A 26,478-nucleotide genomic window follows, 5' to 3' on the forward strand; every position below is an offset into this window, starting at 1 on the left:
AGTCCAAGTCTCTCAGGCTTGCAAGCCTCCAGCTATTCTGTTTTAGCTCTGTGCTGTAAGTGTCTGAGGTGTTCTTGTGAAAACCTTGGCTGCATGAGACAAAGCTGTGCCTCTTTGTGGCTAGTGGGTCCAAATCTCGACGATGGCTTCGCCGATGATTCATCATGACCCAGCAGCGATTCACACTGAAATTGGCTGATCCACACGCCAAAAAGCGGCGGGACAGTTGAGTCACAAGCGCAGGGTTCCTGGGGCGCAGCAGCTCCATAGCAAACAGGCATTCCGTTACGGGAATGCGGTACGGTATCGTAACGCGGGGTCCACCCAAAAACCAAACAATCTGACAACTCTGAGATGGGTTATAAAACTGCCATGCTTGTCGCTGCAGAACCCCTCGTTCACCCTCAACAAACCAGACAAACACCAAACCCCAAGGCGACGAGACCAGAAAGGTCACCCTACCCGACGACACTTATTTTAATTCTTTCCCTTTCTTTTCAGAAAAACCAGTTCTCCAGAAAAACTACGGATTCGAGCCCATCATGGCTGTCCGTGCCCAGTTTGAAAACTCCAACGAGTAAGCTTTTTCCGGATTTTGGCCCCGCCCCGACACATCCGCCTGTCGCCGCAATATGAAGTCTGCCCCGCGATGGCGCGGTTGGGCAACGGCTTGTGCTTGCGCGCAAGGAGCAGAGGCGCAAGTCGCAGTTGAAGATTGTTCAAGGAGGACTACAGTATCATGACGTTACGCGGAGGAAGAAGGAGCAGGAACAAATCTTTGACCAGGATGAGCGATGAGCTGACCACGGCTTTTTCTGTTTGAATAGGGTCGGCGTCTTCGCGACGTTAACAAATTCCTACGCCCTGGTGGCGCTCGGCGCGAGCGAGAACTTTTACAGCGTCTTCGAGGCCGAACTTCAGGACGTGATCCCCATCTGCAGGACAACTATCGCTGGTACGCGCATTGTCGGGCGGTTAACAGCTGGGTATGTGGTTTCGGTTCCCAAAGGTGGAAAACACAGCAAGAAATAGATGGCTGACATGCGCCCCCTTGCAGTAACCGCCGCGGCCTCCTCGTCCCAACATCCACGACAGACCAAGAACTCCAGCACCTACGCAACAGCCTTCCCGACGAGATCCGGATTCAGCGCGTCGAAGAGCGCCTGTCCGCCCTCGGCAACGTGATCGTGACCAACGACCACACAGCGCTCATCCACCCAGACCTCGAACGCGAGACGGAAGAGATCATCGCCGACGTCCTCGGCGTCGAGGTGTTCCGGCAGACGGTGGCCGACCACGTGCTCGTCGGCTCGTACATGGCGCTGAGCAACCGCGGAGGACTCGTCCACCCAAAGACCAGCATCCAGGACCAGGACGAGCTGAGCAGCCTTCTGCAGGTGCCGCTTGTCGCGGGCAGCGTAAATCGGGGTAGCAATGTGATTGGTGGCGGGATGGTGGTGAACGACTGGATGGCGGTGACGGGCTTGGACACCACGGCCCCGGAGCTCAGCGTGATCGAGAGTGTGTTCCGCCTGGGCGAGGGCGCCGCGCCAGGCGACGTTAGCACCAAGATGAAGGACACGATAGTCGAGTCATTCTACTGAGTAGCTTGGCTGGTTGGTGAGGGGTTTGAAGGGGAGAGGAGGAGTGGAGTGTGATTCGGCAGGGTTGGTTTTGGTCAGACGGCTGTGCGTTTCGTTGGTCATGAGATGATGAGCCGCAAAATACCTGGGACGATTGGGTTTATTCGCGCCCTTATGTGGGCGCAATGGGCGACGGTGACGCATCCTAGTGCGTGCCGGCGCCTCGGCGGGCATTGAGATATCGAGTATAAATCTATGTTTCCCGCTGACTGTTTTTGGCTGATTGAGGTGAAATTGTGGCACGGGAAGAGCGAATAACTGCGGAACAGCATGCCGTCTAAGATGAATTGGATCTGGTAGGGGAGTTAAGATCACGGTTCTTGGCCAGGAGAGCGGAACACTCCCAGCCAAACGAGGCTGCTAGATCGATAGAATAGGGGACTGGATTGACTCAGATACATGGATAGAGGTTGGTCGGGTAGAAAAAGCGTAGCTAGAAGGCACAAAGAAAAAAATCTAGGGAAAAGGGGCTCTGCTTGCTTGTGGCGACTGACGTGGACGTCTTGTGTACCGATTAATTGCGTGCGCTTCCAATGTGACAGTGCCTTCTGCAGGTATTGGTATCTCGACTCCGCCTTCTCTTTCCTTCGAACCTTGTTGAACTGGGCATTTTCCCTCTCACCCCCGGCTCAAACAACCGTCTCAAGCCGCATTTGCCAGAGCAACTGCGACAACAGCAACTATTACACCACCCATCTCCATCGAACTCCCCAGTCTAGGGGCAGAGCCTCCCGTGCCAACTGTTTGTGTTGGGCTTGGCGGTGGTGCCGTCGTGGCCATGCATTGCAAGGGCAGGAGTTGGACTGTATCGTGCTGCCGCTCCTGTAGCCCTCGGAAGAGCACGTCTTGTGCCGGTAGGACAGGGACTTGGACCGGCCAAAGGCTGGGAAGCGCTTCGGGATGGCGGACACGAGGGGTGACTCGGGTTGCTGCTGCTGATGACGATGTTGCGCCGGCGGTGACGGCGAGGGAGGTGATGAGGGCGATGGCTATTGAAGGGTGGCGGCACTGCATTGGTGATGCCTAGGTGGCTATTGTGGCTGTCCTTTCTTTCCTTGGTGGGCGGTTGCTGGACATTGAGGTTCTGTCATTCCCGATATTGGACAGAGCCAAAGGGTGAGTGGATGGCCTCAGCTGTTAGGGGCAGCGATGACGAGAACGGAGACAACAACGTGCCTGCTTGGCGACGAAGACTTGCGGACAAACTCATTACGCCGAGTCCGCCTGACAGAAAGTGGCTTCACACATCGGTACCTTATGCCTGGTCTTTGTGCTTTCGCTGAATGTAACACTACCCCCTGAATTGGGCTAAGGCTGAACCTGGCGGTGGTAGGGCTGTCAACGTCTGGGACATTGGTTGTCCAGATGAAGGAATCCCTGGGGCGCTGAATGATCTCAGTTGTCTTGCAGAGAATTGAGTCCCAATACCTAAGTTTTCTCTTCTTCCAGAAACCCATCATGATGAACAGCGGAAGCAATATGGAGGACACGCCTCCATGAGGCGGCACAGGATCTAAGGTTAGGGATTGGCGCCTAGCGAAGCCCCAAGACCATTGTCGACGACCACTTTAATCTAGAGTTGTTACCCTTGCTATAGATTTGGGGGCATGTGAAGGGTGGTAGTTTTGTGGTTAGGGAATCCCGGCAGCTTGGAAACGAAATTCGGGTGGCGTACCCGTTGCAGTGGTCGCTGGGACCCGATATCCGGGTCTTCACACACATATCAACTGCAGAATCTGGTGGGGCCTGACTTGCAGCAAGACATCCATGTGATAAACGCACTGCCTTGGGGCATCTTGTGATGAACAGAACTATGAAGGTTAGATGTTCTGATCCATGTATGCGTACTCATAGCAAGCTTGGCTGGATATGTGAAGCGTGTGTGGTCTGGTCATGGAATCAAAACTCTAGTCCTCTGGTGCTTGACTCGGCTTCTTCAATCCCAATAATAAACAGCAGAACAGTACCTAGTACCGTAAGGGAAAGAATAGAACCGTTCTGCTTTATCAATCAATCCTGTTTTTGCAGGACTGACCGACAGATTCGCCTTGAACCAAGTGTTCCGCCCGCTGCTGTGGTGGGTGGAGCAACACTACTAACCCTGGGCTGCAGCGCCTAACCCTGCAGCTGCTTTGTTTACGTGCAGGCTGCTTCACCCATTCGGAGGAGGCTGGTTGACAACGCATTCCGAAGAGCTTTCCCGGCCAACGCCCGCACAGCTCAGCACCTCTCCGCCATTTCAACTTCTTCTCGGGTCCTGTTCCTTGCATACATACCCATTCATTCCCATGACCAGCTCGCGAACACATCTTCGGCGGCATTTTATGAAACGCGCCTGATTACCTGCCGCCGTCGCGTTGCATTGCAGTCCGGACTAGGACACTTGCAGCGCGTCATCGCCTTGTTTTGTGGCTGCAGGTCACCCGTCTGTCATCAAGCATCGCAAGCCATTGTTGAGGCGCAGTCAATCTTCCACCATCGATCGATCGCCAACCCGAACACACCACATTTCCCCAACTCACCCGTTGGAAGAAGGCCGACCAAACAACGAAACAGCAACGGTCCCACAGAAACTGTAACGACTTGATCGCGGTGGCGAGCCAGGGACGCTGGCGGAGCTCCCGAAACATTATCTGACCATGCTAAGCGACAAACCCGCGTTACCTCCCCCGCCCTTGGATTCGCGCCCCAATGCATTACAATCCCATGCCCCTAGCCGGGATGACGAGCCTACTTTGTCCCAGCGACCCCTGGAGAGTCACTCGACTACGTCCGCATCACCATTCCACGGACGGAATGCCTTGAACCCAGCGTATCCATCCCTTTCGCCCTCGACCGAGTACCACAGCGGATACGCCGCCGATGGTTATCCCGCTCCCTGCCGTTCTTCCTCGCCCTCGCACTCCCTGTTCAACTTGGCCATTCACCGCCGCCAGAACTCTTTTCCAAACCTGCTACCGGCCGCGCTCCGGAGTCGAACACCGTCGCCCACACGGAAGACGCACGAGAGATCCGGCTCGGAACAGATGCCGTACACTGGCGACAACAGGAGAAATGCGAGTCCAGGAACAGCCAGCCCTCGACTTGGTGCCCTTACCGACTGGTGGAACGGATCCCCGAAAGCTGGCCCGGGCATCACGCCCACGCCCGCACGAACACGACAGGCTCCAACCGACACCAACACCGCAACGGACCCAGCGACTCCAAAGAGCACAGGCGCGACCAACATGACGGCGGCATCACGTTTCATTTCGGCCCTCTCTTCGCGCTTTACCCAGTCACAACCCGCCAACAACCCGAGCGCGACGAACCCCGACGACGTTGAGTTCAGTGATCTCTGCAACCTCAACATCGAAGCTGCTTTGTTTCCTCACGCCGCCTCGACTTCACCGTCCTCACCATCCCAGAGCGACACCTTCTCCCCTGCAGCCTACAAGAATCTGCAAATGAACGCGCTGGGCCTGCTGAACAAGTTTCAGTCGGCGATGCAAGTTCAGGCAGCGGCGCTGCGGGCCGTTCGTGCAGAGCGAGAGGCCCAACGCGATGAGCTTGATGCGGCTGTTACCCGGGCTCGACATCTTAAGATGCAGCTCGAGGATATGGCGCAGCGGGCACAGGAGCAGGAGAAGGAGATGCAGGCGCTCGCGGAGGAGTTGGAGGCCGAAAGGAGGAGGAGGAGGAGGAAGGCAGAGGATAGGATTCTGCCTTCTCCATCAGCCGCGTCTTGTGCTTCGGGTGACGGAAAGGGGGTTCTGGAACGGGAATCCATGATTTCAGAGGACCTTGGCGTCGATGAGGATCGTAAGAGGAGACGACGGAGAAAGACGGAAGGATTGAATCGGTCGAGCTGGAAGAGCAGCAGCTCCGGCTCTCACACCCCCATGGACGAATGCGTTGACGATGACGAGACGGATGAGGATCAAAGGAGCGCCGAGAGCGAGAGTGTCTTCTCCCGCTGCCGAAGCCCCGCGCTTACGAACAATACGAGCACCGCGTACGCACCTTCGATTGACGGCGCGTCTCTAGCCCCTGCGGATGAGCCCGGAACGCCTCACGTTGGTGGCACAAAGCACCCCCGTTCAGTCAATCCTGCGGCTGGTTCCGGCTCTGTTACCTCCACTCCGAAGCAGCAACCCATCAGCGCCTTCCAGAAGATCTTTAAGGGCTTCGCTGCTGGGTCCGGCGCGGAGACGGCCAACCCCACGTCGTGCAGAAACTGCAAGGGTCAGGATCCCAGCGTTGCCTGGGACACGGTCAGCCTGTTGCGTGACGAGAATCGGGAGCTCAAGCGCCGGGTCGGCGAGCTGGAGGAGGCTGTCGAAGGCGCGCTGGATGCGGTTCGCGGGATTGGTCTCTAGGGGTGAACAAATCCAGATCTGCCTTAGTCTTGGTGAGAAAAGGTTGGCGAGATGTTTGAAGAAGGCATAATGATGGCGATGAGCTGTTTTGGGGCGTGGATGTTTCTACAATTCATCGATTTCTCTACACGGCAGTCCGCATTGGGTTTCGGGATTGGTCGTTGGGATTGCATGGACGGTTTATTGGGATATGGAGGTCCGGGTGTTTAGGGAATACATCTTGGCTGGGGGCGAGGGAAGACATTCAAGGGAACAAGACATATCAGGTTTGGTTTCAAGAATGATTAGACAGAAATGACATTCAGGAGCACTCGAACTCTCTCAAACCAACACCATTTGTGCCACAAATCTCGAGTGACGGAGCAGCTGCTGTTGACCTTTTTATTGTGTCCGGTTATGCCGAGGCCAATATTTCCTGACGTATGTACACCCCCACTACCACCAAGGCCCCATGGCATTCCTCCGCCCCGGACTTTATATGCGTCTCCGGGACACACTTCCTTACTGGTGATATCATCCACCCGTGCATCTGTTCGCCTGTGGTCTTCTGGTCACACCTCTCGTCCAGTCGTTGCTCTCTCCTCGTTCGCGCCGTGAAATTGCGGACTCATTCACGGTGGGACATCGCGCCTTTCTCCCCAGTGTCAGATCATCCCTCCTACCCTACCAACTCCGCCCCATCAAGCCGTCACTAGCTCTAGTGATGCCCCTCGTCATGGTGCTTCCCGTGGTCATGGCCGTGGTGGTGGTCGTCCTGCAGGAAGAAGTGCTCGTAAAGGCAGTAGGCAGTGAAGGCGACGGTGGCAATGCCAAAGCCGGGAAGAGCATTACGGAAGCGGTTGAACCTGCTGAACCGGCCAGTGTAGCGCCAGGCCTCGCTGTGGTTTTGTCAAGGGTGGTCAGCTACTTCTTCTGTGAGGCCGAGCGGAGCGGGGAGAAGAGGAGGAGGGAGACTCACTTCCTCTCCCAAGGGTCATAACGCGGGGTGCCCGTGGCGGCGAGGAACTTGCGCATGTCGAAGCCCGTAATGTTGGGCTTGGGCTCTTCGCCCAGGGCACGGAGGACTCTATTTGTTGGGGGTGAGATGGGTCAGATGCATGCTCTTGTTTCTGTTTGTTCGAGATCAATTGGTGGTGGGTGGGCATTCCGGGTCGTACCTCGAGGGCTGCATGGTCGGAGGTGGGTGTTGGGTCAATCAACTTGGCCTCGTGAGAGTCGAGGAGCAGGAGTGGGATGTCATTCACAGCATCAACGGCGGCAGCAGCAGCAAGCAGCAGTAACCGTCCAACATCGGTCGGAAAGCAGCGCATCGGACAGGCGTTCCGGAGCTGCTCCAGGATTACATAATCTTAAATGAGCCAATCATATCGGGAGGCGATCGCCCCGCAATCGACCCTCTTCCGCCAAGGCGATGCGGTCCGTGCGCTGTGTCCTGTGCCTCCTTGCCCCAACGTCGAAGCTTTGCGGGTCGATGATGCTTCCTTTGCTGACAGACATCCTTGGATCAGACGGGCATGAACGAACCCGGAATCGCTCCCTTCAACCGTCTTCTTCGGCTCTTGAAAACTCGAAACCTAACCACAGACAATATCCAATTAGACAGCGCGCCTGCCCAGCGGTTTCATCCCATTCAACCTTGATCGCAGCGAACCAGACAATCCATTGCCAACCCAAACATTGCCAGACTGCATTCGACTTCGACATCCACCCACCATCCGCCATCGTCCGAAAGCACTGATCTGTCTTGTCCGCCACCCTCCTCCTGCTTTCGCCTCGTCACCAACTCGTCACCGCCATCGCCGTTGCTGTCATACTTGGTCTACGCGCCCGGCTCGCAGGCACCGTCACCAACATCTTGCAACCCCCCGTTCCCTGCGACAGGGCCGGGAATGGTCTCTCCAACCCGAAACTCGGACACGTCTCGAAGGATACGGCCCAGACGATAGGCTCGAGGAAGAGGCAACCCAAGTCCACAGGCGTTCCGCCACCCCGCGATGGCTCCTACACTAAACCGCTTCCCAAGCGGACCGAATACAATCTCACCTTACCATCAACAATACCCCCCATCTCATGCCCAACATGCCGCTAGCCACCCTCCGCCCTTGGGCGCCAGCTCAGCATATCTCAACGCTCAGATCGGTCAGGTACCATTCTCGGCTGCTGCCGCTGCCAACACCAACCTATTAGGCCTGACTGGTGGGCTCGGTGCCGCCGCTGCCGGTTTCGGCGTCGGCGCGGACTCGACCCTCGCCAGCCATGCCGCCCGGATGGGTTATGCCGGCGCCGGCCTGCAACAGCAACAGCAAGCCCAGCAGGCTCAGCAACAGCAGGCCCAGCAACTTCTCCAGCAGCAACAGGCCCAGCACGTTGCCCAGCATGCTCCGCCTGTCCAGCACCCTCAACACCCCGCCCAGCACCAGGCGCACGGCCTCATGGAGCATGCGACCCGCGGCACGCAGAAGGGCCGGATACGGGAAGTGTGGAAGCATAACCTGCACGAGGAGATGGCGAACCTCCGGGAGCTGATTGATCGGTATCCTTATATTGCTATGGTGGGCTCGTCCCCTACCCTCCCCTGATGCCAGCCCTCTTGTCGGATCATGTAGTCGGAACTGGCTGACCAGACTCCTCGTCGTCTCCTCTTTTCAGGACACCGAGTTCCCCGGCGTCGTGGCGAGACCGATGGGCGGCTTCCGAGGAAAGAGCGACTATCACTACCAATGTCTCCGGACGAATGTGGATCTGTTGAAGGTGATACAAATCGGCATCGCCTTGTTCAACGAGGACGGAGAGCAACCGCCCGCGCGGCCGGCATCAACCGACGGCGATCCGCGGAGGAATGCCAACCAAGCACCGATGCCCTACGCCTGGCAGTTCAACTTCAAGTTCTCGCTGAAGGATGACATGTACAGTCAGCCTTCGATCGAGTCCTTGCAGCAGGCCGGTATCGACTTTAACCTCTTGGAGCGCGACGGTATCGACCCCCATGAGTTTGCGTCCCTGCTCATCCCCTCGGGCTTGGTCTGCTTCGAGAAAGTGCGCTGGATCAGCTTCCATGGCGGGTACGACTTCGGCTACCTCACCAAGCTCCTTGTGTGCCTGCCGCTGCCGTGTGACGAGGTCGAGTTCGACCAAGTCATGAAGTTGTACTTCCCGTCTACCTATGACGTTAAGCACCTTATGAAGTACGCCATCAAGCTGCATAACAGTGGCCTGCTCAACCCCAGCGACCCCAGCGCCGTTGAAATCATGCAAAAGTTTGAGCAGAAGTCTGGCCTCGAGAACATCGCCGAGACGCTCAAACTCAAGCGCGTCGGCAGCGCTCACCAAGCCGGATCTGACAGCTTGCTTACCGGCCGCGTCTTCTTCGAGCTGCGCAAACGTATTTTCGATGGCGAGATTTCGGACGAGCACCTCGGCAAGGTCTGGGGTCTCGGTATCCCCGATTTCTCCATCAACAGCATCCAAAATGCCAACGCCGTCGCGGCGAACTCGGGCGCGGGAGCTGGCGGTGCCGGCGGCACCGCTGGGAATAGCAACAACCAGGCCGACAACAATTCATCAGGAAACCAGCAGAACGGTCACGTCAACGGCGGCGCCCCGAGCACCCCCAACACTGGCAACGTCGGTCTCGCTAGCACCCCGGCCCACAACGCCACCAACGGCAATACGGCGAGCGGTGGCGGCGGTGGGTTAGCAGGAGGTGGTGGACCCATGACTCCGGGTGGTGGCGTTGGCGTGTTTGGGGCGTTTTCGTACGGAAACGCGCGGTGATTGGGGTTGGCTCTGTTGCAGTTGGGTTGAGAGAGAGAGCCCGGGAGTGTGGTGATGTGGGACATATGGGTAGAGTAGGTAGATACCTAGCTAGATATGGATGGGCATAGGTAGGACGCTAGCAATGGGATGGGAATTCATACGAAAATACGAATGATGGGAGTGAAGGGGAAGTATGTAGGTGGAGTGCGCTCGTGTAGGCTTAGGTGCTGGTGGGTAAGGAAGGCGGGAGGGTTCCTTTATATTATCTTCTTGTCTTCTTGTCTTTGTCATTCTGTGTTTTTGTGTTTGTGTGTCTTTCAGGCGGCAGGTAGGGAGCAATGGGAAAGGAAATCGGATCGGCAGCATTTTTCAGTCTGAATGTGATGTCTCTTTGCTCTCGTCCTTGTCGTGCTGCCCTTGCTAAGTCCTTGCGCGGTCGAGAGCATGATCCAAAGCCCCGGGCCAGCCCCAGCCAACGGGGAGAAAGATACCATCCTCTCTCACAGGCAACTTGCTTCATGGCGGAGAGCGATGATATGCTGCACGATGACGGCGCAAGAAGAAACCCCAGCGCAGTCCACCTACGCGTTGAAGCATTGCCTCATTGAATCCGGAGGAACCCCTTGAGATGAAAGATAAGGTCATAAGGAATATATTTCTGCTACGCAAGAAAGCAAGACTGGCAAGCTCTATAAAGCAACCCGAGTACCTCCAGTAGCCAAAACGAACCCGACCAAACCCACCGAATCCACGCGTGCCCCGCCCGTCAAACGCCGATCCATGATGCAAACCTCATGACCCGTACTTACTTACCCACCATCTGATAGTCTTAGGAAAGAATGGAATGCATGGTTTGTGCTGTCCTCCGATGCCTTTCCCATTCTGTTCGAAACGGTTCGCCAATCCCCACTTTGGTTCCTGTGTCCGTACCTTTGCAAGCAACCAATCCACCCAGCCTCCACCCTCCCCGCCTTGTGTTGTCTGCCGTTCCAACACCTTCATCAAGAAGGAAACCACTTTAAGTGACGAACACCTTCCTGACCTCTTCCACACCAAACACCTCGCCCGTTACCAGATCCTTAACCTTGCCCGCCGGCAAGCCCGATTTTGCAGCGTACTCGTCCAACCGTGCGCGACCGTAGACGCGGCCGTTGGGGAGCAGGACCAAATCGTGCTCGAGCAAGCGGCTCTTGCTGTGGTGGGCGTAGCGCACGCTGCGGGCGAGGGCGTTGAGCTCGGTGGAGCAAATGGGGCAGACGCGGGTGGTGAGGGAGGCGGTGCCGTGGTGGGGGGCCTGGTTGGTGGCGGGAGGTTGGGCCCCACGGTCGTGTTGGGTTGCCTGGGTCGGGGTGGCGTTGGCGGAGTGGGAGGAGTTTTGGGCGTGGTTGGATTGTTGCTGCTTGCCGCGAGAGGCATGGGTGTTGTTGTTGGGGTCGTGGCAGGCGGGCGTTTTGAGAGCAGAAAGCCCCGTCGAGAGGGCGATGTGGAGAAGAGGGGTCATAGGAAGGTTCAGGAGTTTGAGGTGGGCATCGACGAAGGTATCGGCTAGTTTGTGCCAGCGCGACTCGCTATATAGCGTCTTGTATGGCTCTATGTTGGTGTCGGGTCCGTAGGCGAGAAGTCCGGCCATGGTTCTGACTTCCTCGGGATACGTATCCTGGAAGGGGATGATGTACTTTTTGGCATGGTTAATAGCTTCCAGCATCTTGGCAGGAGATGCGGTACGCATCATTTCTATGTACTGCTGGCATCGCAGCATGAACTCGAGGTTAGATTCCATCTTCCGCAATTCTTTCTTGTTTTCGTTGCACCAATGCAAGGCTTCTTGGACGCTGCCGGCTTCGAGAGACTTGCGGATGCGACTCATGACAACAAAGGTATCGACGTCGACCAGATCACGCATCCCGCGCTCATCCGCTAAGGCTATGGCGGAGGCGTCGTAGCCGTGACGGAGCATGTAGTCTACGAGAAGGCGGTCAAGTCTTTGGCGGGACCAGGCCTCGTACTTGACATCGTCGACGGTGTTCATGGTGGAGAGCTCGCGCAAGTGGGCGACGCGGGCGTCCAGCTGGCGGTAGAGGCGGTCCTCCTCCTCGACGGCAACGGCGAGCTTGCGCTTCAGGCCGCGCATCTTGACGAGCATCTGGTCCAATTCCTTGACGACATCTTGGGGAGAAGAGGTGCCATTCAGGGAGCCGTTCGCGGACTTGAGAAGCTCCTCCTTGACATTCTTGGAAGTAATCTCAAAGGACTGGTGGACAGGGCGGAAGTTCTTTCGGAGAAGCTCGTATGGGAGACGGAGGCATGACTGATCCTGTGAAGGGGTTAGTGACCGAGCCGGCCGAAAGGGGGGCCAGGCGGAGAGAGAGAGGGAGAGGCACAAAGACGTTGTCATACCAAGAGTAGGTGTTGTTCGTGGTGGATCTTGGAGGCTTCCAAGTCAGCCATGGTGAGCAACAAGTATTAGGAATGTTGATATGCTGAGGTTATGGAAAACCGGCGATGGGGGCCGAAGTCCGCATGGGAGCCTTCATGTGATGTTGAATGTGTGGTGGGTTGGGGTTGGAGAGAGCATGACGTGGAGAGCGTTCAGACCGGTGATGGAGAACTCCGGGATGGTGCTTGGCAGGCCGCAGATTGCGGAACCATCAGGTCTCCGATTTGCCAGGGCTCCACTTTTGACTGCGGGGAGTGGGGCAGGATGTTTGCTAAGCAACCCTAACCCTTGTGTTGCTTCCATCTGCTCTGCCAGACACACCTCCCGGTTCGGAGCACAACCTGGAAGCAAACCGAAACAAGGTTGAACAAGCGCGAGATCAGAGATTTTGATCTTCTGGTTCAAAGACAACAGCGAACTATCTCCACGATGGATGATAGAATCTCAAGCCTGAAAGCCACGTGCCCCATGACAGAGGCAGTTTGTCCAATCATGTGCCCTCCTGTCTCACTTCCTTCAAGGTCAGGAGGGGCTGCGAGGAAGCGGGGCAGGGCAATGTGAATCAGAAGGCACCCCAAGGTCGTCGTCAAGGTGTGCGGCGAGGGCATGCGTGAGCGCACGTGTGCTTGAGTCGTAAATGCCTTGCCTTGCTGCCAGGAAGAATGGAGCCTTGTTCCCTCAGGTCCTGCTTGTTGAAGAAGGGATTCTTTTGTTGACCTCGAGACAAGTCTGAGGTCCACAAACTTGAAAGACAAGGCCGATAATATACTCCGTATACCTTGTGAGGACGGATACCTCGACGTGCCGTGTCCAAAAACTCACTCATGTGACTTTGGTAAAGATATTTGTACGTACTTAGTACCTATCTGACATGCTTGTCCTGTGGCAAAGGCAGAAGAAGGTGCTGATCCAAGGCGGATGCGCAATTGCAACAGCAGGCGCGCGCCGGAAGAGCATTGGCCCGTGCGCCACATCCCTCACGCAGGACCCACTCACCCGCGACTGACCCGCCCGCGTCCCATTTGATAACCATTTGATAACCCCATCTGCTGCTCGCTCGCTCCAGCCTCAGCTCACATGATCTTCCCTCTCTCCCAACTCTTCAACATCAAACTCGACAGGAGACGGCGAAACAAACATCCAAGAAATTCAAATTCCGAAAAATTATCCTCGACACAGATAAACCCACGGCACGGGCCGTGTTTTACCCGGATCCTACTTTTGCGCTGTTTTTTAACGCTGTCCTGGACCCCTCGACGGCTTTCACGCCGCTCGTCACGTTTTCGGGCACGTTCTTCACATGACCTCGCCTCTGGGCCCGGCAGCAGCACCGTCCACAGAGAGTAAGGAAACCCCCCTCTACTGCTAACCCTTCGACGCATTTCACTTGGAGAACAACATGGGTTGGATCCATCCAAACCCACTCAGACGGCGCATCCATGGCGGCTGTATGAAGCGGCGCGACTTTGAACCTTCCATGCTCAGGTCGTCAGCCGGTAGCCCTGACTGAGAAACAGCAGCAAACCTGCTCTGTGGATGAGCTGATGTGTGCATCTCACTTCACCCAAGAGTCAGGGATGCTGGCTGCGATGCACAGCGCGGTTTAAACCACGCTTCGCCTGGATGCATCGTGCCCAGCGCACGTCGTTCGTCGACAGATGCCACTTTGCGACGCGTTTTTTGCGGCATTTCGCCGAGTTTCGCGAAGTTGTTGCTCTGACTGGCAAACGTGCTGCTTTGCGAGCAGTCGGGCGACGGCCCCCTTGCTGAGGCTCTCGCGAATTGTCATGACGTAGATAGTCGCTAACCTTGCCCAACAGAATCGTCAACTTCACAACTTGCCATGGCTACCACTGTTAGTGCGCCGCATCCCGAACTCTCCGAGGCCAACACAAGCCCGGGTCAGAAACGGAAGCGCGCCAGCGAGTCGGCGTCGCCTGACTCGCGGCGGGCCAAGCGCAGTGCTCCAACTGCCGCCATGTCCGTCCCGGAGTCGGATCCCCAAAGCTTCCTGAATGACACCGTGAGCATCGCCCAGGCCGCTCATGACCATGTGAATGTCGACGACTTCAGCGCCCTGGCTCAGGCCACCGCTGCGGCCGACCAGAACGATGCTGCCGATGCTGCGAACGCATCCAGCACGGCGGCTGCCGCCCTGAGCAACCTCTATCCATCATTGCACGTCCCCCAGCCCACCGAGGAGACGTTCACGAACCAGGCAACGGACGCAGCCACTCACCATGATGAAACCACTTTCGCCACCCACACCGTCAACCAGCAAACCCCAGACGGTCTGCGACTGCCCCCGCCGCCTCCTCCTTCGACTATTCCCCAGCCGCCATCCAACGGCGTGCAGCAGGTGCAGCAGGTGCAACAAGTGCAACAGGTGCAGCAGGAGCCGCCGCGCTACAGCGCGCCGCCGAGCACAAAACCTGCTGTTGGTTCGGAGGAGTGGCACAGGATGCGCAAGGACAATCACAAAGAAGGTTGGTCGACTTCCCTATCTCCTGCTTCCGCCGTCGCTGTAATCTGACTCACTTCTGCAGTTGAGCGTCGTCGCCGCGAGACCATCAACGAGGGCATCAACGAGCTGGCAAAGATTGTGCCGGGCTGCGAGAAAAACAAGGGTTCCATCTTGCAGCGCGCAGTCGCCTTCATCCAGCAGCTCAAAGAGAATGAACAACAGAACATTGAGAAGTGGACGCTCGAGAAATTGCTTACGGAGCAGGCCATCGGCGAGCTGAGCCAATCCAACGACAAACTCAAGCAGGAGTGTGAACGCCTGTACCGCGAGTTGGAGACTTGGAAGCGGATCGCCCAGAACGCAGGTCTGTCGCTGCCGCCTCAGCAGCAACAACAGCAGGGGCAAAAACCTGAGGGCGAGGCTGGGACGGCTGCCAGCAGCTGATGAAGCTCACCTGGGAATGGCGAGGCGGCGATTACATTCCACTACTTTATCTCGAACAATGTGGTGTGACTTGTTGTTTTCTTCGTTTGTTGTTTTCTTGCTATTATTTTTGTGGAGGCTTCGTGTTGGTCTTGTCCGAGAAAGCTGGCATCGATGTTGAATTCAAGTACCTGAAGGTGGATGCTTCCAGCATGGGCTCTGGATTCTCCGGGGCGATTGGCAGGCGGGGTTGCCAGCGGTGTTCGAGGTTATACCCGGTAGTTATCTGCTTATATGTTTTCATTGCATTTGGTATTGTTTGTTTTTGAGAAACATCGAAGTTCATTGAGCATCTGATTACTGGAGTGCTATACCGAAATCGTTGTGGTAAACTGTTGTCGGTCGTTGGTTGGGGAATGGTGTCCACAGTACTACGGAGATGGTTAAAGGGGTCTCATATATGGCCGTCTCCTGCTTGTGACCTACTCCGTATAGCTAGCGACTTCAGCAAGATGTTTGTAAGGTTCCTCCCTCCGATAGCGGGCCGGCACACAATCTACCACATTCGGCATGCCGTCGGAGCCCCAGGGGACCCAGGAACCGGGAGGGGATGGTGGCAGGTGATGTTGGGGGCGACATCCGACTGGTTGGAGATTGTGGTTGACATAGGCAAGCCAGGATGCAAGCCTCCTCCACAAATAATGCCTGATATCGAACAGGACCAACCGTGAAACCTGGAGGCAAACATTGAAGCCCAACAGCAGACAGTTCAAAGGAAGTACATAGCGAACCCTTTGGACTTTGTCGAAGACCGGTCCAGAAAATAAAATACAGTCGAGTCAAGACTCGCCTTGGGTGTTTTCGTCGATGCCATTCAACTGTCCAGCACTGGCCATGACGTAATTAGCAGTTGAGTGACACCGCTTGTCGAGATACCGAAGTAGCACCCCTTCGACTGCTCCTACCATTCCCTACTGCAAGCTCTACCTTAGCTCTTCCGTTCCCCGCATCCGAAGGCAGTTCGCACCATGCGAGAATCCACCGAGCGTCCTAAGCAGTACGCTAGAGTCTAGACCGGGCGGAGACGGCTATAGCGTTGCGACACGTATAAGCCGTTGATATCCTTCAGAGGCCTTCGGGCCTTAAAGAGTTTTGACTTGGGCCCTTTGTTATCTTCACCTCGTGTTTCCTTTTCTCTTTGGCTTCTTCGGACCTGGGCACTCCCCCGGAGGAGTTTAGAAGTCAATTGAGTTCCCAAGGGCTTCTTCCCCCTCCCACTGATCAGTTCAGGCCAGGGAGTTAACTGGCACTAGTTCGTCTGGTGTTCATCGACCCACGGGTTCGTGTCGGGTTGGTCGTCGGCAACGCATCTCAACCTACATTCTCTAACCACGAAAGAGACGACATCATGTCGGCACTCAAGACTCTTCTTCGAGGCAGCGGCCCTGCCTCCACGCGGGCCGTCGCCGCCATATCCCACCCTGAGATGGCATCCCGCCGCTGCTTCAGTACCACGCCTCGCGCGCTGTCGTCTTTCTACCCGAACTGGGAACCTGACGGGCCCACGGTCAAGACCGAGATTCCTGGCCCCAAGTCTCGCGAGATCATTGCCGACCTCGACAAGGTCTTCGACACACGCAGCCTGAACATGCTGACCGACTACTCCAAGAGCAGCGGGAACTACATTGCCGATCCGGACGACAACGTGTTGTTAGATGTGTAAGGCATCTCCATGCTACGAAGAAGACGACGTTGTCACGTTGGAAACTAATCATGATCGGCATGTCAGCTATGCCCAGATCGCCTCCATCCCGCTCGGGTACAACAACCCGGTCCTTCGCAAGGCCGCCGCCACCGACGAGGTGATCAACGGCATCATCAACCGCCCCGCCCTTGGCAACTTCCCTCCCCATGACTGGGCTGATACTCTGCGGTCGGGCATCCTCAAGGCCGCGCCCAAGGGGCTCAACCAGGTCTTCACAGCCATGGCCGGATCCGACGCCAACGAGACGGCGTACAAGGCGGCCTTCATGTGGCGGCGTCAACGCGACCGCGGCGGTCCCCACGTCGACTTCACCCCCGAGGAACTCGCCTCGGCCATGGAGAACAAAGCCCCCGGCTCCGCGCCGCTCTCCATCCTCAGCTTCCGCACCGGCTTCCACGGCCGCTTGTTTGGCACCCTCTCCACGACCCGCTCCAAGCCTATCCACAAGATCGACATACCCGCCTTCAACTGGCCGCAGGCCACCTTCCCGCAACTCAAGTACCCTCTCGAAGAGCACGCCGCCGAGAACGCCGCAGCTGAAAAGGCCGCCCTCGAAGAGGTCGACCACCTCATCGCCACGCACCCGGAGTCGGTCTGCGCCGTGGTGGTCGAGCCCGTCCAGTCCGAGGGCGGCGACAACCACGCCAGCGCGGGCTTCTTCCGCGGGCTGCGCGAGCTGACGCGCAAGCGCGGGGTCCTGATGATCGTGGACGAGGTGCAGACCGGCGTGGGCGCGACGGGCCGCTTCTGGGCGCACGAGCACTGGGACCTGCCGGAACCCCCCGACATGGTCACCTTCAGCAAGAAGGCCCAGGCAGCAGGCTACTACTACCGCGACCCGTTGCTCCGGCCGAACAAGCCATACCGCCAGTTCAACACGTGGATGGGCGACCCGGTCCGCGCGCACCTGTTCCGCGCCATTGTCGACGAGATTGAGCGGCTGGATCTGGTCAGGCACACGGCCAAGGTCGGCGATTACCTGTACGGCCAGCTCGAGGGGCTGGCGAAGAAGTACCCTGAGGAATTCAAGAACCTGCGCGGCAAGGGAATGGGCACCTTCATCGCCTTCGACAACCCGCGCCGCGACGAGTTCCTCCGCAAGGCCAAGTCGTTTGGTCTCAACATTGGTGGGTGCGGAGAGAGCGCGGTGAGGCTGAGGCCCATGCTCGTGTTTGAGCAGAAGCATGCGGATATCTTGCTCGAGGTGTTGGAGAAGATTGCTAAGAGCTGGTAATCCCTTCTCGCCGTGAAGCTTAGTGTTATTTAGTTTTTCCAAGCTGGTCCTCGGTATGATAATGCATGAAAGGCATGTGGGGACGGGGTTTAGCTGGCCTGAGGCGATACGACGCTGGGCTCTGACGATGAGTGTTAAACGGCATGGTGATGGGAAGTTCCATTGGTCTCTTGCGGAGCATTTCGCGTCCATCTCTGATGTAGTAACGAAAAGAAAACGGCGCCGTCGTTTTATGATAATACATTTTATACCGATGACCAGCATCTATTATTACCTATACCTGGTCCCGTTTTTCTATGCCCGATCTCCTTGCCTGACTTCACTCCTCCCGGAGAGATTCCGAGCCCCCAAACCCCAAGAAACCATCCTGACAGCCTTCCTGTCAGTTATGCATGCCAGCCAGCAGACAAAGGCAATCTTCCCAATTGCTTCCGAATAGTTTTTAATACAATGCGACTGAGCTCAAAAAACCAGGTATCATCCCTCAGGGATATCCTCTTGAATGCGCTGCCTCAAATGCTCGAGTAATGAAATCCATCCCGTCCGGCCACCGGTCCATCCGTAATATGCCTAATAAAACCATAGCAACACCGATTCCGAAAATGCAGGTACCTGACGTTCCCCAAAGTGGAAAACAAGGGACCTGGATGTGTATATGTGCCTGCCTCCTCTTCTCCGTCTCTCCCAAATATAAAGACCCAAACAAATACAAGGTATTCCATCCCGCAACCTTCCTGTTCCTCGCCACGGTATACCCTGCCCACAACTATATCCACCGATGTTCCATGGTATTAAGTATCCTGCCTGCCTGCTTTCGGCAAGACCATCAAGTGTTGCATATCCGCCTGTCGAGAAACGAGAGGCTTTTGAGGACTTCGTTCAACCTCTTGCCCTCCACTCATCCCTCACCCCAGTTTATGACTGACGTGAGAATAACATCGGCTGTGAATCGTTCCAAAAAGATGGGTAACCCGAGAGCCCAAGACTCAAGGACTGGCCCAATCCAGCCCACAGCGTGGCTACTGGCCATCCGCATCCACCATCTCAATGTCTCCATCACTCGCTCCATTCTCGCGCCCTTCCTTCTCCTTCAACTCCTTTGCCTTAGCCTCATCGTCTAGCCTCTGAGCCTCTTCGTTCTCTCGCATCAGTGCCTCCTCCTGCTCGCGCATTGACCGCTTCCGGTCTTCCTCCTCCTCATCCGCGGGAGGGGGCGGAGGAGGGGGCGTGGGCGGGGTGCGGGCTTCAGCGCCGGAGGAAGCTGGGGAAGCGGCGTCCTCAGCCTCCTCGTCGTCCTTGAGGCGCTTCGCTGAAGGGGTCTCTGAGGGCGGGGCGTCGGGCGATTCGGGTTGCTGCTGGTAGTGGGAAGTTTCAGCGCCATCCTCACGCTTGCGCTTTCGACCACCCGAGCTTCCCGGGCTGCTGGGCGCGTCCAGATCGGAAGCTGGGCCGGTGTCATCCTTGTTCGGGGTGATACCGGTGCCAGTATTGGGCTGCGATATTGTGGCAGCGCTTTCGCCGGACTTGGATGCCGCGCGGGCCACCTTTTTCTTCTCGTACTCGGCGTACTTGACGACCGCACGCTCGAAGTACTCCTGGGCGTACTTTTTAACTTTCTTGGCCTGCTTGGAGGAGATGGTGGTGGGGTCTTCGACGCGGTTGTGCTTGTAATCGGAGGCAACCAGCTTCTTGTTGAGCTCGCGCCCGAGCTTCTTGAGGTCCTCCTTTGGCAGTTTGCCAGAGAACTTATCAATGACGGGCTTAACGTGCTGGTACAACTGTGCGTCCAACTGCATTAGTGGGAACCAATACAAGGAAACAAAAAGCATGCAAAACTGACAGTGTTTTCATAAATCTTCATCTGTTTCTCGATCGGCAGGGACCGCCATTTCTCCTGCTTTGGCTCAGTCGCCGGTGTGCTGGACCGCTGTGGCGTGGGCCCTGCCGAGTGGCGCGGAGTTGGCTCCTTGGTCAGGCTGTCGATAATACTCTGCAGGGCCTTCTGGTCTTGCTGAGCCTTGGACGACGCCTTGGGCACCTGGATGGCGGGCGCAGTAGGACGCTGCCACTGCGTCTTGCCGTTCACATCGTAGAAATAGTACCGACCCGTCTTGTCGGTGGTGACGTACCAGCCTGCAGGCAGATTGGTGGGCAACTTGCGCGGGCGTGGCGCTGAGTAGTAGTTGACATTGCGCTGCGGGATGCTACTGCGAGGACCGGTCGGGATGTTGACGTTGGCAAGGGGATCGGCAGGCTTGGTGGGTTCTTCACGGTTCTTGCGGCGCTCCTCTTCGAACATATTCGCAACGGAGCTCGGTGCATCGTGGTCGTGCTGCTTGCGGGGGATGCGGTATGCCGTCTCAAGCTTGCTCCACTCCTCAAGCAGGCGCTTGGCGGCCGAGGCGACCCCTTCGTGGTCCGACGAGGCCAGCGGCTCAACAACGGCCTCAATCTTGGAGTCGGCAATTTTGTTCTTGGTGATCCGAGGGAGGCTGTAGAGAATGTCAAGAACCTGCAGGACAACGTTGTTGTCCTCACGGAAGGTGTTCAGAGTGCTCTTGAGGATCTGGTAGCCGTGCATGCGCACCACTCTATGGCGCAGATGCTCGTCTTGGGTAGCTTGGAGGCGAGAGAGCAGCTTGACGGCAATCCACTTCTCCTTGCACTGCATGAGAGTGGACATGACCTTGTTGACACCATCCACATCGAGAGCGCGGGGTTGCAGGCTGTTAACGTAATCCTCGTCGTTCTCGTTGGCCTTCTTCCGGCGCGGCTTCTTGCCAGCAGCGACTGTCTCCCAACCATCGGCATCATCGATTCCAAGAGCCTCGATTGTGGCAAGCGGCAACTTGGTGGCACGCTCAGTCTGGGTCTTGCCGCCGATGAAGCCGACGCAGTTTGGCTCGCCGCAGTAGCAGGGCTGGGGGTCGGCGCCGTAGCGGTCAACATTGTAGTTAAAGACAAGCTCCTCGCCGGCCTGGATGTGGCGGGCGGCAAAGATGCCCATGCGTAGCTTCTCACCCACCACCCACTTGTCAACGTAGCAATTGGGATTGCATGAGTGGTTGCAGAAGCGACCCAAGTTTCCCTTCTTGGTGGCGTCGACGAATTCGTTCTTGGTCAGCGACATGAAGTAGAAGTGCTTGATGCCTTCTCTGTCGTACTTCAGCATGCGGCTGCGGAAGGTCGGCTCGTTGATCACCTCGCCGACATATTCGTAGATGAAGTCGTTCGGCTGGAGGTCAGTGTCGGCGCGCAGACCATATCCTTTCTTCTCCGTGCGAATGACCGACACTTTGGCGTATTGCTTGCGCTGGAAGCGCTGATTCTGGCAGCCCTCGCCGCAGTTGCAGCTGCCCATGACACATTCTACTCGAGTCGCCCGGTTGATGCAGTCAGAGTCTTCGCCGCAGGCATGGTTCTCATCGTCATCTAGAGAAATGAAATCGAGATAGTCAGCATCTTGGTCAGTGTGAAGCCTCGCTGGCGAAAGGCATATGGGGAGAGGGCAAAGGGGTCGACTCACGCCAATCCTCAGCACAATCGCAGTCGAACGCGTCGTGGTCCGAGGAGCCCATGTTCTTAGAGCCGTAGAGACAGTCGGTGATGACCTGGAAAGTGCTGCACGCCTCGGCAGTGGCGTCAGGAAGGTGGTTGAACAACTGGGGCGGCGACCTCGCAGCCATCTTGCTCGAAGATTTGCGCGACATCTTGGGAGGTGGTGCGGTTTCGGGAGTCGGCGCGTCGTCGGCTGCGGAGGCCGAATTGCCCTCGTGGTTGTTGTTGTTGTTGTTTGGGGAAATTACGGGAACCGAGCGAGAAGAGTTCGCATCGTTTGGTGTTGCAGAACCACTGGAGTCGTCCCTTTCCTTTTTTAACCTGACACCATTGGCTTTGGGGCGGTCCTCGAGATCCGACGACGCTATCCTCGCCCCAGAGCCACGACTGCGTTCCTCCATGGGGAGCTAATGGTTGCGCAACGCACGGCGCTGGCTGCGCAGGTCTTCAGATGGAAGATAAAATTCGGGGGGCTTTGAAGATCGTCGGAACGGGGGCCGTCCGAGGGGATGGTTGAAGGGGAAGGGCGAGGGAGTCAAGGAGCGGAAATGCTTGACGCGGATCCGGAGACGCGAATGGCCACGCACATGAGGTGCGGTGTGTGTTGTACTGCAAGTGGCGAAAACTTCGAGGGAAAAGAGGCCCGGGAATTTTCGACCGATGGCAGGCAGAAGAAACCGGCAGCGAGGGGTTGGCGCGGCGGGTTGGGAGAGGCAGATGAAGTTTGTTTTCGGAGGAGGTGAGATTCCCCAGACCGTCAAGGAAGCTATTCTGCGCCGCGCCGGGTTGCTTGTTGCTGGCGACAATGGCGATTGGCAGGGGAGACCCCCCAAATTTGACATCCGACGACACCTGGCGGGTCCCAGCAAAACCAGCATACACTTGAGTCTCGACAATAAGGACAACAACAAGTTATCTGGGGAAACAATTGACCGAGTCGAGAAGCTCGATAGAAAATTAATAGATCCTCGCAGCGACCGGATGAAGATTCACATTGCAGTCCCTTTTATCGGACATACAATTAGGATCTTCTCCGTCCCATTCCATCCACCACTGGACTTCCCTATGGATTGACGTTGAGACTTCTGTGGACATGTGCGGCTCTGGACAGAAGCTGGGGAGACTTGCACCTTCGACATGCCAGGCTTTGACGCAGCAAAGCCGGCAAAGGTTGGGCGCCATTGCCTTGTCCCCAACAAGAGAGCAACTGGCGCATCGCATGGTCGGTGGCTCGGCCCGACAACAATCCCGTCCATGCCATTTCTGCCCTCCTTCTCTTCCCAACCACCTAGCTGCGTGGCGCCAGATTGAACACCCTGGGTTTCTATCACGGGACTGAAGGCTCGAACATCAGTAGTTACCCAAGACAGAAATGTGGTCACCGGATTCTGAGAGTACCGTGTTCAAATCGAACACTTTGCTTGGGGTCACACAACACCCAGCCATCCCATACTGTCATGATGGCGTTGCTGCGTTTTCTCCCCTCTCAGTATAAGGTACTCTGTGTAGTTGGCATCAACCTCTTCTGTATGTAGGTACTGTACGCCGGGTCGTCGAAGACAGTCGCCATCGACCAGTAGATGATCAATGTAACAAGGGCATTCCTTCTCGAAGCTGTCTGCAGTGGAAATCGTGCCCGTGCCGTGTCAACGGGTCTTTGAAGAGACGAAGAAATATATTTCAGCCCAAATAGGTATGATCCGAGATCCCCAGCCGCCCCTCTGTCTGTGACCGAAAACCCGGTTCTCACGCAGATCGTCGGTTCCGCATCTCTCGCATGATCCGCATAGATGACAATGACAAGAAGCGTTAGCATTCCGGAAGCATGAACATGACGGGCAGCAAACCTGCGGTTTTTGCAGAGCAGTCCGGAGCGGTGTGCATGTCTGGGGGCCGTTGCAGGAACATCGAACGGCATGGCGGCCCAGTCGGTTCCCAAACCTGCCGTTTGAAGAAGAGAGGGCGCGGTGCCTGCGTCAGTCGGCACGGAAGCTGTAGCAGTGACGTTATAGGGCTCTGCAACCTCTGCTCGTGGAGGCCTTGCCATGGCACACCATGCCGTCGCCCACGGCGATCCGGTCCCGGTAGCGGGATGCCAGCTCATCGTGCAGGAGGCGTGTGGAGCAGCACTGCCCAAAGTGCGGTCCAAGTCCAAGTGGGAAGGAAGACATTTAAAGGCCCATGGCAGTGCCAACCTGTGACATGGAGATTGGTGTCTTTTTCGGTCGATCTCTCACCTTGTCGCCGACCACACAGCGCCGCTGTTGTCCCATACTCCGACGATCCGATGCGGCTCTTCGAACGTGGATCTTGGTTCCCCTCTGCGGCCATGTTGAGATCGGCCATCAGGCGCTCCGGATCGCTGTCATTGGCGAGGGCGGCGCCGTGACGCAGCCAATGGGCCACAAGAATTGGGCCTTCCCACCTAGTGGCCGGTGAGTGTGGGTACCCTTCCGCCAAAGACGCTGGACTGGCTCCCGTTTCCGGACCGGACCACGGTCCGGCATCAGAACCAATAGGAGACTAAAAATATCTTTTGCGAAGCATCAACGACGACTTCAGAGTTTTGGAGGCCGGACCTACCGGTAGGAGTCCGTCCTCGTCCGATTGAACTTCGGGATGCTCGAGCCTGCCGCCATCGATACCCCGGCCCCGTCCGACACCGGTCGGCGTTGGGCTCCAACACCGTCAGGCCGAAATCTGAGCATCTGAAAACCGACGATGTCGCGGCCCCGTACCTATCACGGGGCGCAGAGGGGTGTCATGTGTGCAGCTGCACCATGGCCCCTCCGACGCAGATAGTCCCGCATCCATTCATCAATCGCGGCTGGATTGTTTTGTGCGCAAAGCTGCATCCCAGCCAACCTGGAAGTTTTGGTCGACGCGCCCGTCGCCTCCCGCTTCGATGCAGCCGAGCAGAATGGGAAAGGCCGCTACCGCCGTTGCAGGTCAAACATCGGCAGCCATATCCACCCCGCGCCATAGTGTTTTCGAATCGCCACCCTCTGCATACCAGAAGGCTCGTTCGATCCTGGTGCGAGACAAGCCAAGAGATTCTCACATTATCGCACGGCCGGACGTTGCAATGAGGGGCGAGGAGAGAACAAGGTGCGCCCGGGGAGTTGCGCGGGAACTCGGTCTGTTCCGTTGCGCGGCACTCGGGCGGCCAGTCTTTGATCCCTTCCGAATCCAGAGGGGGGCTTGTGGCTGGCTGTCGCATTGTTGCCGTGCAGGTGATGGTGCACCCTCGAGTTCAGGGCCTAAGCTGTTCAGTTTAATAAACCATGGCGCCTCATCGAGGCTCATGGCGAAATCTGCTCTGTGGCTGAATGCCTCCCTCGCCGACCATCCCTCCGCTGCCGAGCTGGGTCGGTTACACCTCGCGGGCGATGAAAAGGATGGAAGGATCGCTGAGGCCTCATCGCCGCCCACACCACCAACTCAACGCGTCCCGCACGCTATTAGCCCACCTGAGCCACCTGAAGTGTCAAATGATCTGGCTGCAGCTGCATGCTCTGTGAGACATCCAAGGAGCTAAGGGGGACGCACAATAACAATAGCGGGCGGGGAAGTGGGTGTCCAAGGCGAGCGAGGATGAGGGGACGGCCCCATGACAGAGGTCGAATTCCTCTGATTCACGAGTCAGCGCGTCCAACGGCGCCGATGGGGAGTTGTGTACATACATACAAGAGGGGCTGGATGCCAAAAGTGAGCACAAGAAAACAAACATCTGGAAGGTTGCGGGCGGGAGCGATTCCTCTTGGAGCTACTGCAACAGGGGACCTGTGGGGACTGCCCTTTCGAGACATGCCATTCTGGGGAAGAGCGTTGAGCGAGCAGGGGGGAAGGAGGCCCGTGAGGTCTTTCGTGTTTTTGTGTTGATCCAGGGTTGATGCAAGAGCAGGGCGGCTCAGTGGAGGATATGGGCAACAACACAGCAGGTGCCATGGTCAGTGTGGTGGGTGGAGGTTCAAGTCAAGCCCTTGCCTTCAACTTCCACCTCGGGTTTCCAACTTGGAACCTGTTCGCACCCCCCATGGCCGGCCGTTGTTGCCATCAAGAGGTTGGGTGTCAGGGTTGTGTTGTGTGTGGTGGCGCTTCCCTCCGGGCTGCCGATGCTGCTGCCCGCACCCTGAACCCCGACCAGGCCTGGGCCTGTCCGTTGCGGGCCCTGCGCTCCATGGGGGCTCCGGGTTTTCGGTGGAACTGTGGTCGCTTGTTTGCGACCTTGGACTCTTGGACTTCCCCTCCGCACCGAAAAGACGCGCGCTTCGGACGGCTCGCGTTTCTTTGCCGCCCTTGGTCTCATTCTTTCCGTCCACCTGTCAACCACTCGACCCTCCGGCATGCGAGCTTCCTGAAGACTGGCCCCAGTGCTGTCTTGTCTCTCGGCGACACTCGTGCGCTGACGGTCGCCTCGTCCACCTCACCTTTGCTCACCGTGGGGAGAAAAGGGCCACCATGTCGACACTCGTTTGATCCTCTGCTTCCTCGTCGTTCCCTTGATTTGTCTTCCATATCCTTTTCTCGATTATCGCCCGCAAGGCGCAAGACGCGGAAAGGACCTCTTGAAGGCTGTGCATCCATCCGGCACCACACGCCTCGCACACTCTCTCGCCTCCCCTCCGTCATCAACCCATTGTGCCGTGAGGGTGCTGTCCTCTCAATCTGGTCAACATACGTTGCTTTCCTTCCACCTACTCCAGTCTGTTGGCTGCGTCATCGCCATCGCGCATCAAACCTCTCTGTCTCTCCCACTTGACCACATTCATAGCCGGTGCCCTCTTGTCCTCAGGAGGACCTGACTTCTCGGCTTTTCCCACGTGCTGCCACGGACCTG

The 26,478-nt window shown here is 57.0% G+C and overlaps 17 protein-coding genes across 17 annotated transcripts; 9 read left to right on the forward strand and 8 right to left on the reverse strand.

Moving 5' to 3' along the window:
* Window positions 1-542: 542 nt before the first annotated feature.
* Window positions 543-1,604, forward strand: VTJ04DRAFT_3448 (uncharacterized protein; the record flags this gene model as incomplete). Its single annotated transcript, XM_069361349.1, has 3 exons — window positions 543-577; window positions 828-986; window positions 1,058-1,604. The coding sequence occupies 3 exons, from the start codon at window positions 543-545 to the stop codon at window positions 1,602-1,604; spliced, it is 741 nt and encodes a 246-aa protein (XP_069221969.1).
* A 681-nt stretch (window positions 1,605-2,285) lies between these two features.
* On the reverse strand, window positions 2,286-2,657 carry VTJ04DRAFT_3449 (uncharacterized protein; the record flags this gene model as incomplete). The annotated part of the gene is made up of 1 exon (XM_069361350.1): window positions 2,286-2,657. One exon carries the CDS (start codon window positions 2,655-2,657, stop codon window positions 2,286-2,288), a length of 372 nt encoding a protein of 123 aa, XP_069221970.1.
* Window positions 2,658-4,282: 1,625 nt separating this feature from the next.
* On the forward strand, window positions 4,283-6,001 carry VTJ04DRAFT_3450 (uncharacterized protein; the record flags this gene model as incomplete). The annotated part of the gene is made up of 1 exon (XM_069361352.1): window positions 4,283-6,001. The coding sequence occupies one exon, from the start codon at window positions 4,283-4,285 to the stop codon at window positions 5,999-6,001; it is 1,719 nt and encodes a 572-aa protein (XP_069221971.1).
* A 422-nt stretch (window positions 6,002-6,423) lies between these two features.
* Window positions 6,424-6,696, forward strand: VTJ04DRAFT_3451 (uncharacterized protein; the record flags this gene model as incomplete). The annotated part of the gene is made up of 1 exon (XM_069361353.1): window positions 6,424-6,696. The coding sequence occupies one exon, from the start codon at window positions 6,424-6,426 to the stop codon at window positions 6,694-6,696; it is 273 nt and encodes a 90-aa protein (XP_069221972.1).
* A 2-nt stretch (window positions 6,697-6,698) lies between these two features.
* VTJ04DRAFT_3452 (uncharacterized protein) lies at window positions 6,699-7,172 on the reverse strand (the record flags this gene model as incomplete). The annotated part of the gene is made up of 3 exons (XM_069361354.1): window positions 6,699-6,879; window positions 6,960-7,067; window positions 7,159-7,172. The coding sequence occupies 3 exons, from the start codon at window positions 7,170-7,172 to the stop codon at window positions 6,699-6,701; spliced, it is 303 nt and encodes a 100-aa protein (XP_069221973.1).
* Window positions 7,173-7,354: 182 nt separating this feature from the next.
* VTJ04DRAFT_3453 (uncharacterized protein) lies at window positions 7,355-7,947 on the forward strand (the record flags this gene model as incomplete). Its single annotated transcript, XM_069361355.1, has 3 exons — window positions 7,355-7,417; window positions 7,510-7,619; window positions 7,686-7,947. 3 exons carry the CDS (start codon window positions 7,355-7,357, stop codon window positions 7,945-7,947), a joined length of 435 nt encoding a protein of 144 aa, XP_069221974.1.
* A 48-nt stretch (window positions 7,948-7,995) lies between these two features.
* Window positions 7,996-9,775, forward strand: VTJ04DRAFT_3454 (uncharacterized protein; the record flags this gene model as incomplete). The annotated part of the gene is made up of 2 exons (XM_069361356.1): window positions 7,996-8,553; window positions 8,651-9,775. The coding sequence occupies 2 exons, from the start codon at window positions 7,996-7,998 to the stop codon at window positions 9,773-9,775; spliced, it is 1,683 nt and encodes a 560-aa protein (XP_069221975.1).
* A 90-nt stretch (window positions 9,776-9,865) lies between these two features.
* Window positions 9,866-10,123, reverse strand: VTJ04DRAFT_3455 (uncharacterized protein; the record flags this gene model as incomplete). Its single annotated transcript, XM_069361357.1, has 1 exon — window positions 9,866-10,123. The coding sequence occupies one exon, from the start codon at window positions 10,121-10,123 to the stop codon at window positions 9,866-9,868; it is 258 nt and encodes an 85-aa protein (XP_069221976.1).
* Window positions 10,124-10,775: 652 nt separating this feature from the next.
* Window positions 10,776-12,205, reverse strand: VTJ04DRAFT_3456 (uncharacterized protein; the record flags this gene model as incomplete). The annotated part of the gene is made up of 2 exons (XM_069361358.1): window positions 10,776-12,071; window positions 12,155-12,205. The coding sequence occupies 2 exons, from the start codon at window positions 12,203-12,205 to the stop codon at window positions 10,776-10,778; spliced, it is 1,347 nt and encodes a 448-aa protein (XP_069221977.1).
* A 1,289-nt stretch (window positions 12,206-13,494) lies between these two features.
* Window positions 13,495-15,102, forward strand: VTJ04DRAFT_3457 (uncharacterized protein; the record flags this gene model as incomplete). Its single annotated transcript, XM_069361359.1, has 3 exons — window positions 13,495-13,537; window positions 14,015-14,680; window positions 14,741-15,102. The coding sequence occupies 3 exons, from the start codon at window positions 13,495-13,497 to the stop codon at window positions 15,100-15,102; spliced, it is 1,071 nt and encodes a 356-aa protein (XP_069221978.1).
* A 6-nt stretch (window positions 15,103-15,108) lies between these two features.
* Window positions 15,109-15,385, reverse strand: VTJ04DRAFT_3458 (uncharacterized protein; the record flags this gene model as incomplete). The annotated part of the gene is made up of 2 exons (XM_069361360.1): window positions 15,109-15,202; window positions 15,273-15,385. 2 exons carry the CDS (start codon window positions 15,383-15,385, stop codon window positions 15,109-15,111), a joined length of 207 nt encoding a protein of 68 aa, XP_069221979.1.
* Window positions 15,386-16,489: 1,104 nt separating this feature from the next.
* On the forward strand, window positions 16,490-18,080 carry VTJ04DRAFT_3459 (uncharacterized protein; the record flags this gene model as incomplete). Its single annotated transcript, XM_069361361.1, has 2 exons — window positions 16,490-16,800; window positions 16,871-18,080. 2 exons carry the CDS (start codon window positions 16,490-16,492, stop codon window positions 18,078-18,080), a joined length of 1,521 nt encoding a protein of 506 aa, XP_069221980.1.
* Window positions 18,081-18,105: 25 nt separating this feature from the next.
* On the reverse strand, window positions 18,106-18,324 carry VTJ04DRAFT_3460 (uncharacterized protein; the record flags this gene model as incomplete). The annotated part of the gene is made up of 1 exon (XM_069361363.1): window positions 18,106-18,324. One exon carries the CDS (start codon window positions 18,322-18,324, stop codon window positions 18,106-18,108), a length of 219 nt encoding a protein of 72 aa, XP_069221981.1.
* Window positions 18,325-18,607: 283 nt separating this feature from the next.
* Window positions 18,608-19,005, forward strand: VTJ04DRAFT_3461 (uncharacterized protein; the record flags this gene model as incomplete). The annotated part of the gene is made up of 2 exons (XM_069361364.1): window positions 18,608-18,829; window positions 18,877-19,005. 2 exons carry the CDS (start codon window positions 18,608-18,610, stop codon window positions 19,003-19,005), a joined length of 351 nt encoding a protein of 116 aa, XP_069221982.1.
* Window positions 19,006-19,099: 94 nt separating this feature from the next.
* Window positions 19,100-22,039, reverse strand: VTJ04DRAFT_3462 (uncharacterized protein; the record flags this gene model as incomplete). The annotated part of the gene is made up of 3 exons (XM_069361365.1): window positions 19,100-19,858; window positions 19,921-21,512; window positions 21,607-22,039. 3 exons carry the CDS (start codon window positions 22,037-22,039, stop codon window positions 19,100-19,102), a joined length of 2,784 nt encoding a protein of 927 aa, XP_069221983.1.
* A 134-nt stretch (window positions 22,040-22,173) lies between these two features.
* Window positions 22,174-24,858, reverse strand: VTJ04DRAFT_3463 (uncharacterized protein; the record flags this gene model as incomplete). Its single annotated transcript, XM_069361366.1, has 4 exons — window positions 22,174-22,247; window positions 23,876-24,063; window positions 24,222-24,376; window positions 24,700-24,858. The coding sequence occupies 4 exons, from the start codon at window positions 24,856-24,858 to the stop codon at window positions 22,174-22,176; spliced, it is 576 nt and encodes a 191-aa protein (XP_069221984.1).
* A 672-nt stretch (window positions 24,859-25,530) lies between these two features.
* On the forward strand, window positions 25,531-26,400 carry VTJ04DRAFT_3464 (uncharacterized protein; the record flags this gene model as incomplete). Its single annotated transcript, XM_069361367.1, has 1 exon — window positions 25,531-26,400. The coding sequence occupies one exon, from the start codon at window positions 25,531-25,533 to the stop codon at window positions 26,398-26,400; it is 870 nt and encodes a 289-aa protein (XP_069221985.1).
* Window positions 26,401-26,478: the final 78 nt, after the last annotated feature.

Source organism: Mycothermus thermophilus (assembly GCF_041956435.1).
Source record: "Mycothermus thermophilus strain CBS 625.91 unplaced genomic scaffold VTJ04scaffold_2, whole genome shotgun sequence".
Lineage (NCBI taxonomy): Eukaryota > Fungi > Ascomycota > Sordariomycetes > Sordariales > Chaetomiaceae > Mycothermus > Mycothermus thermophilus.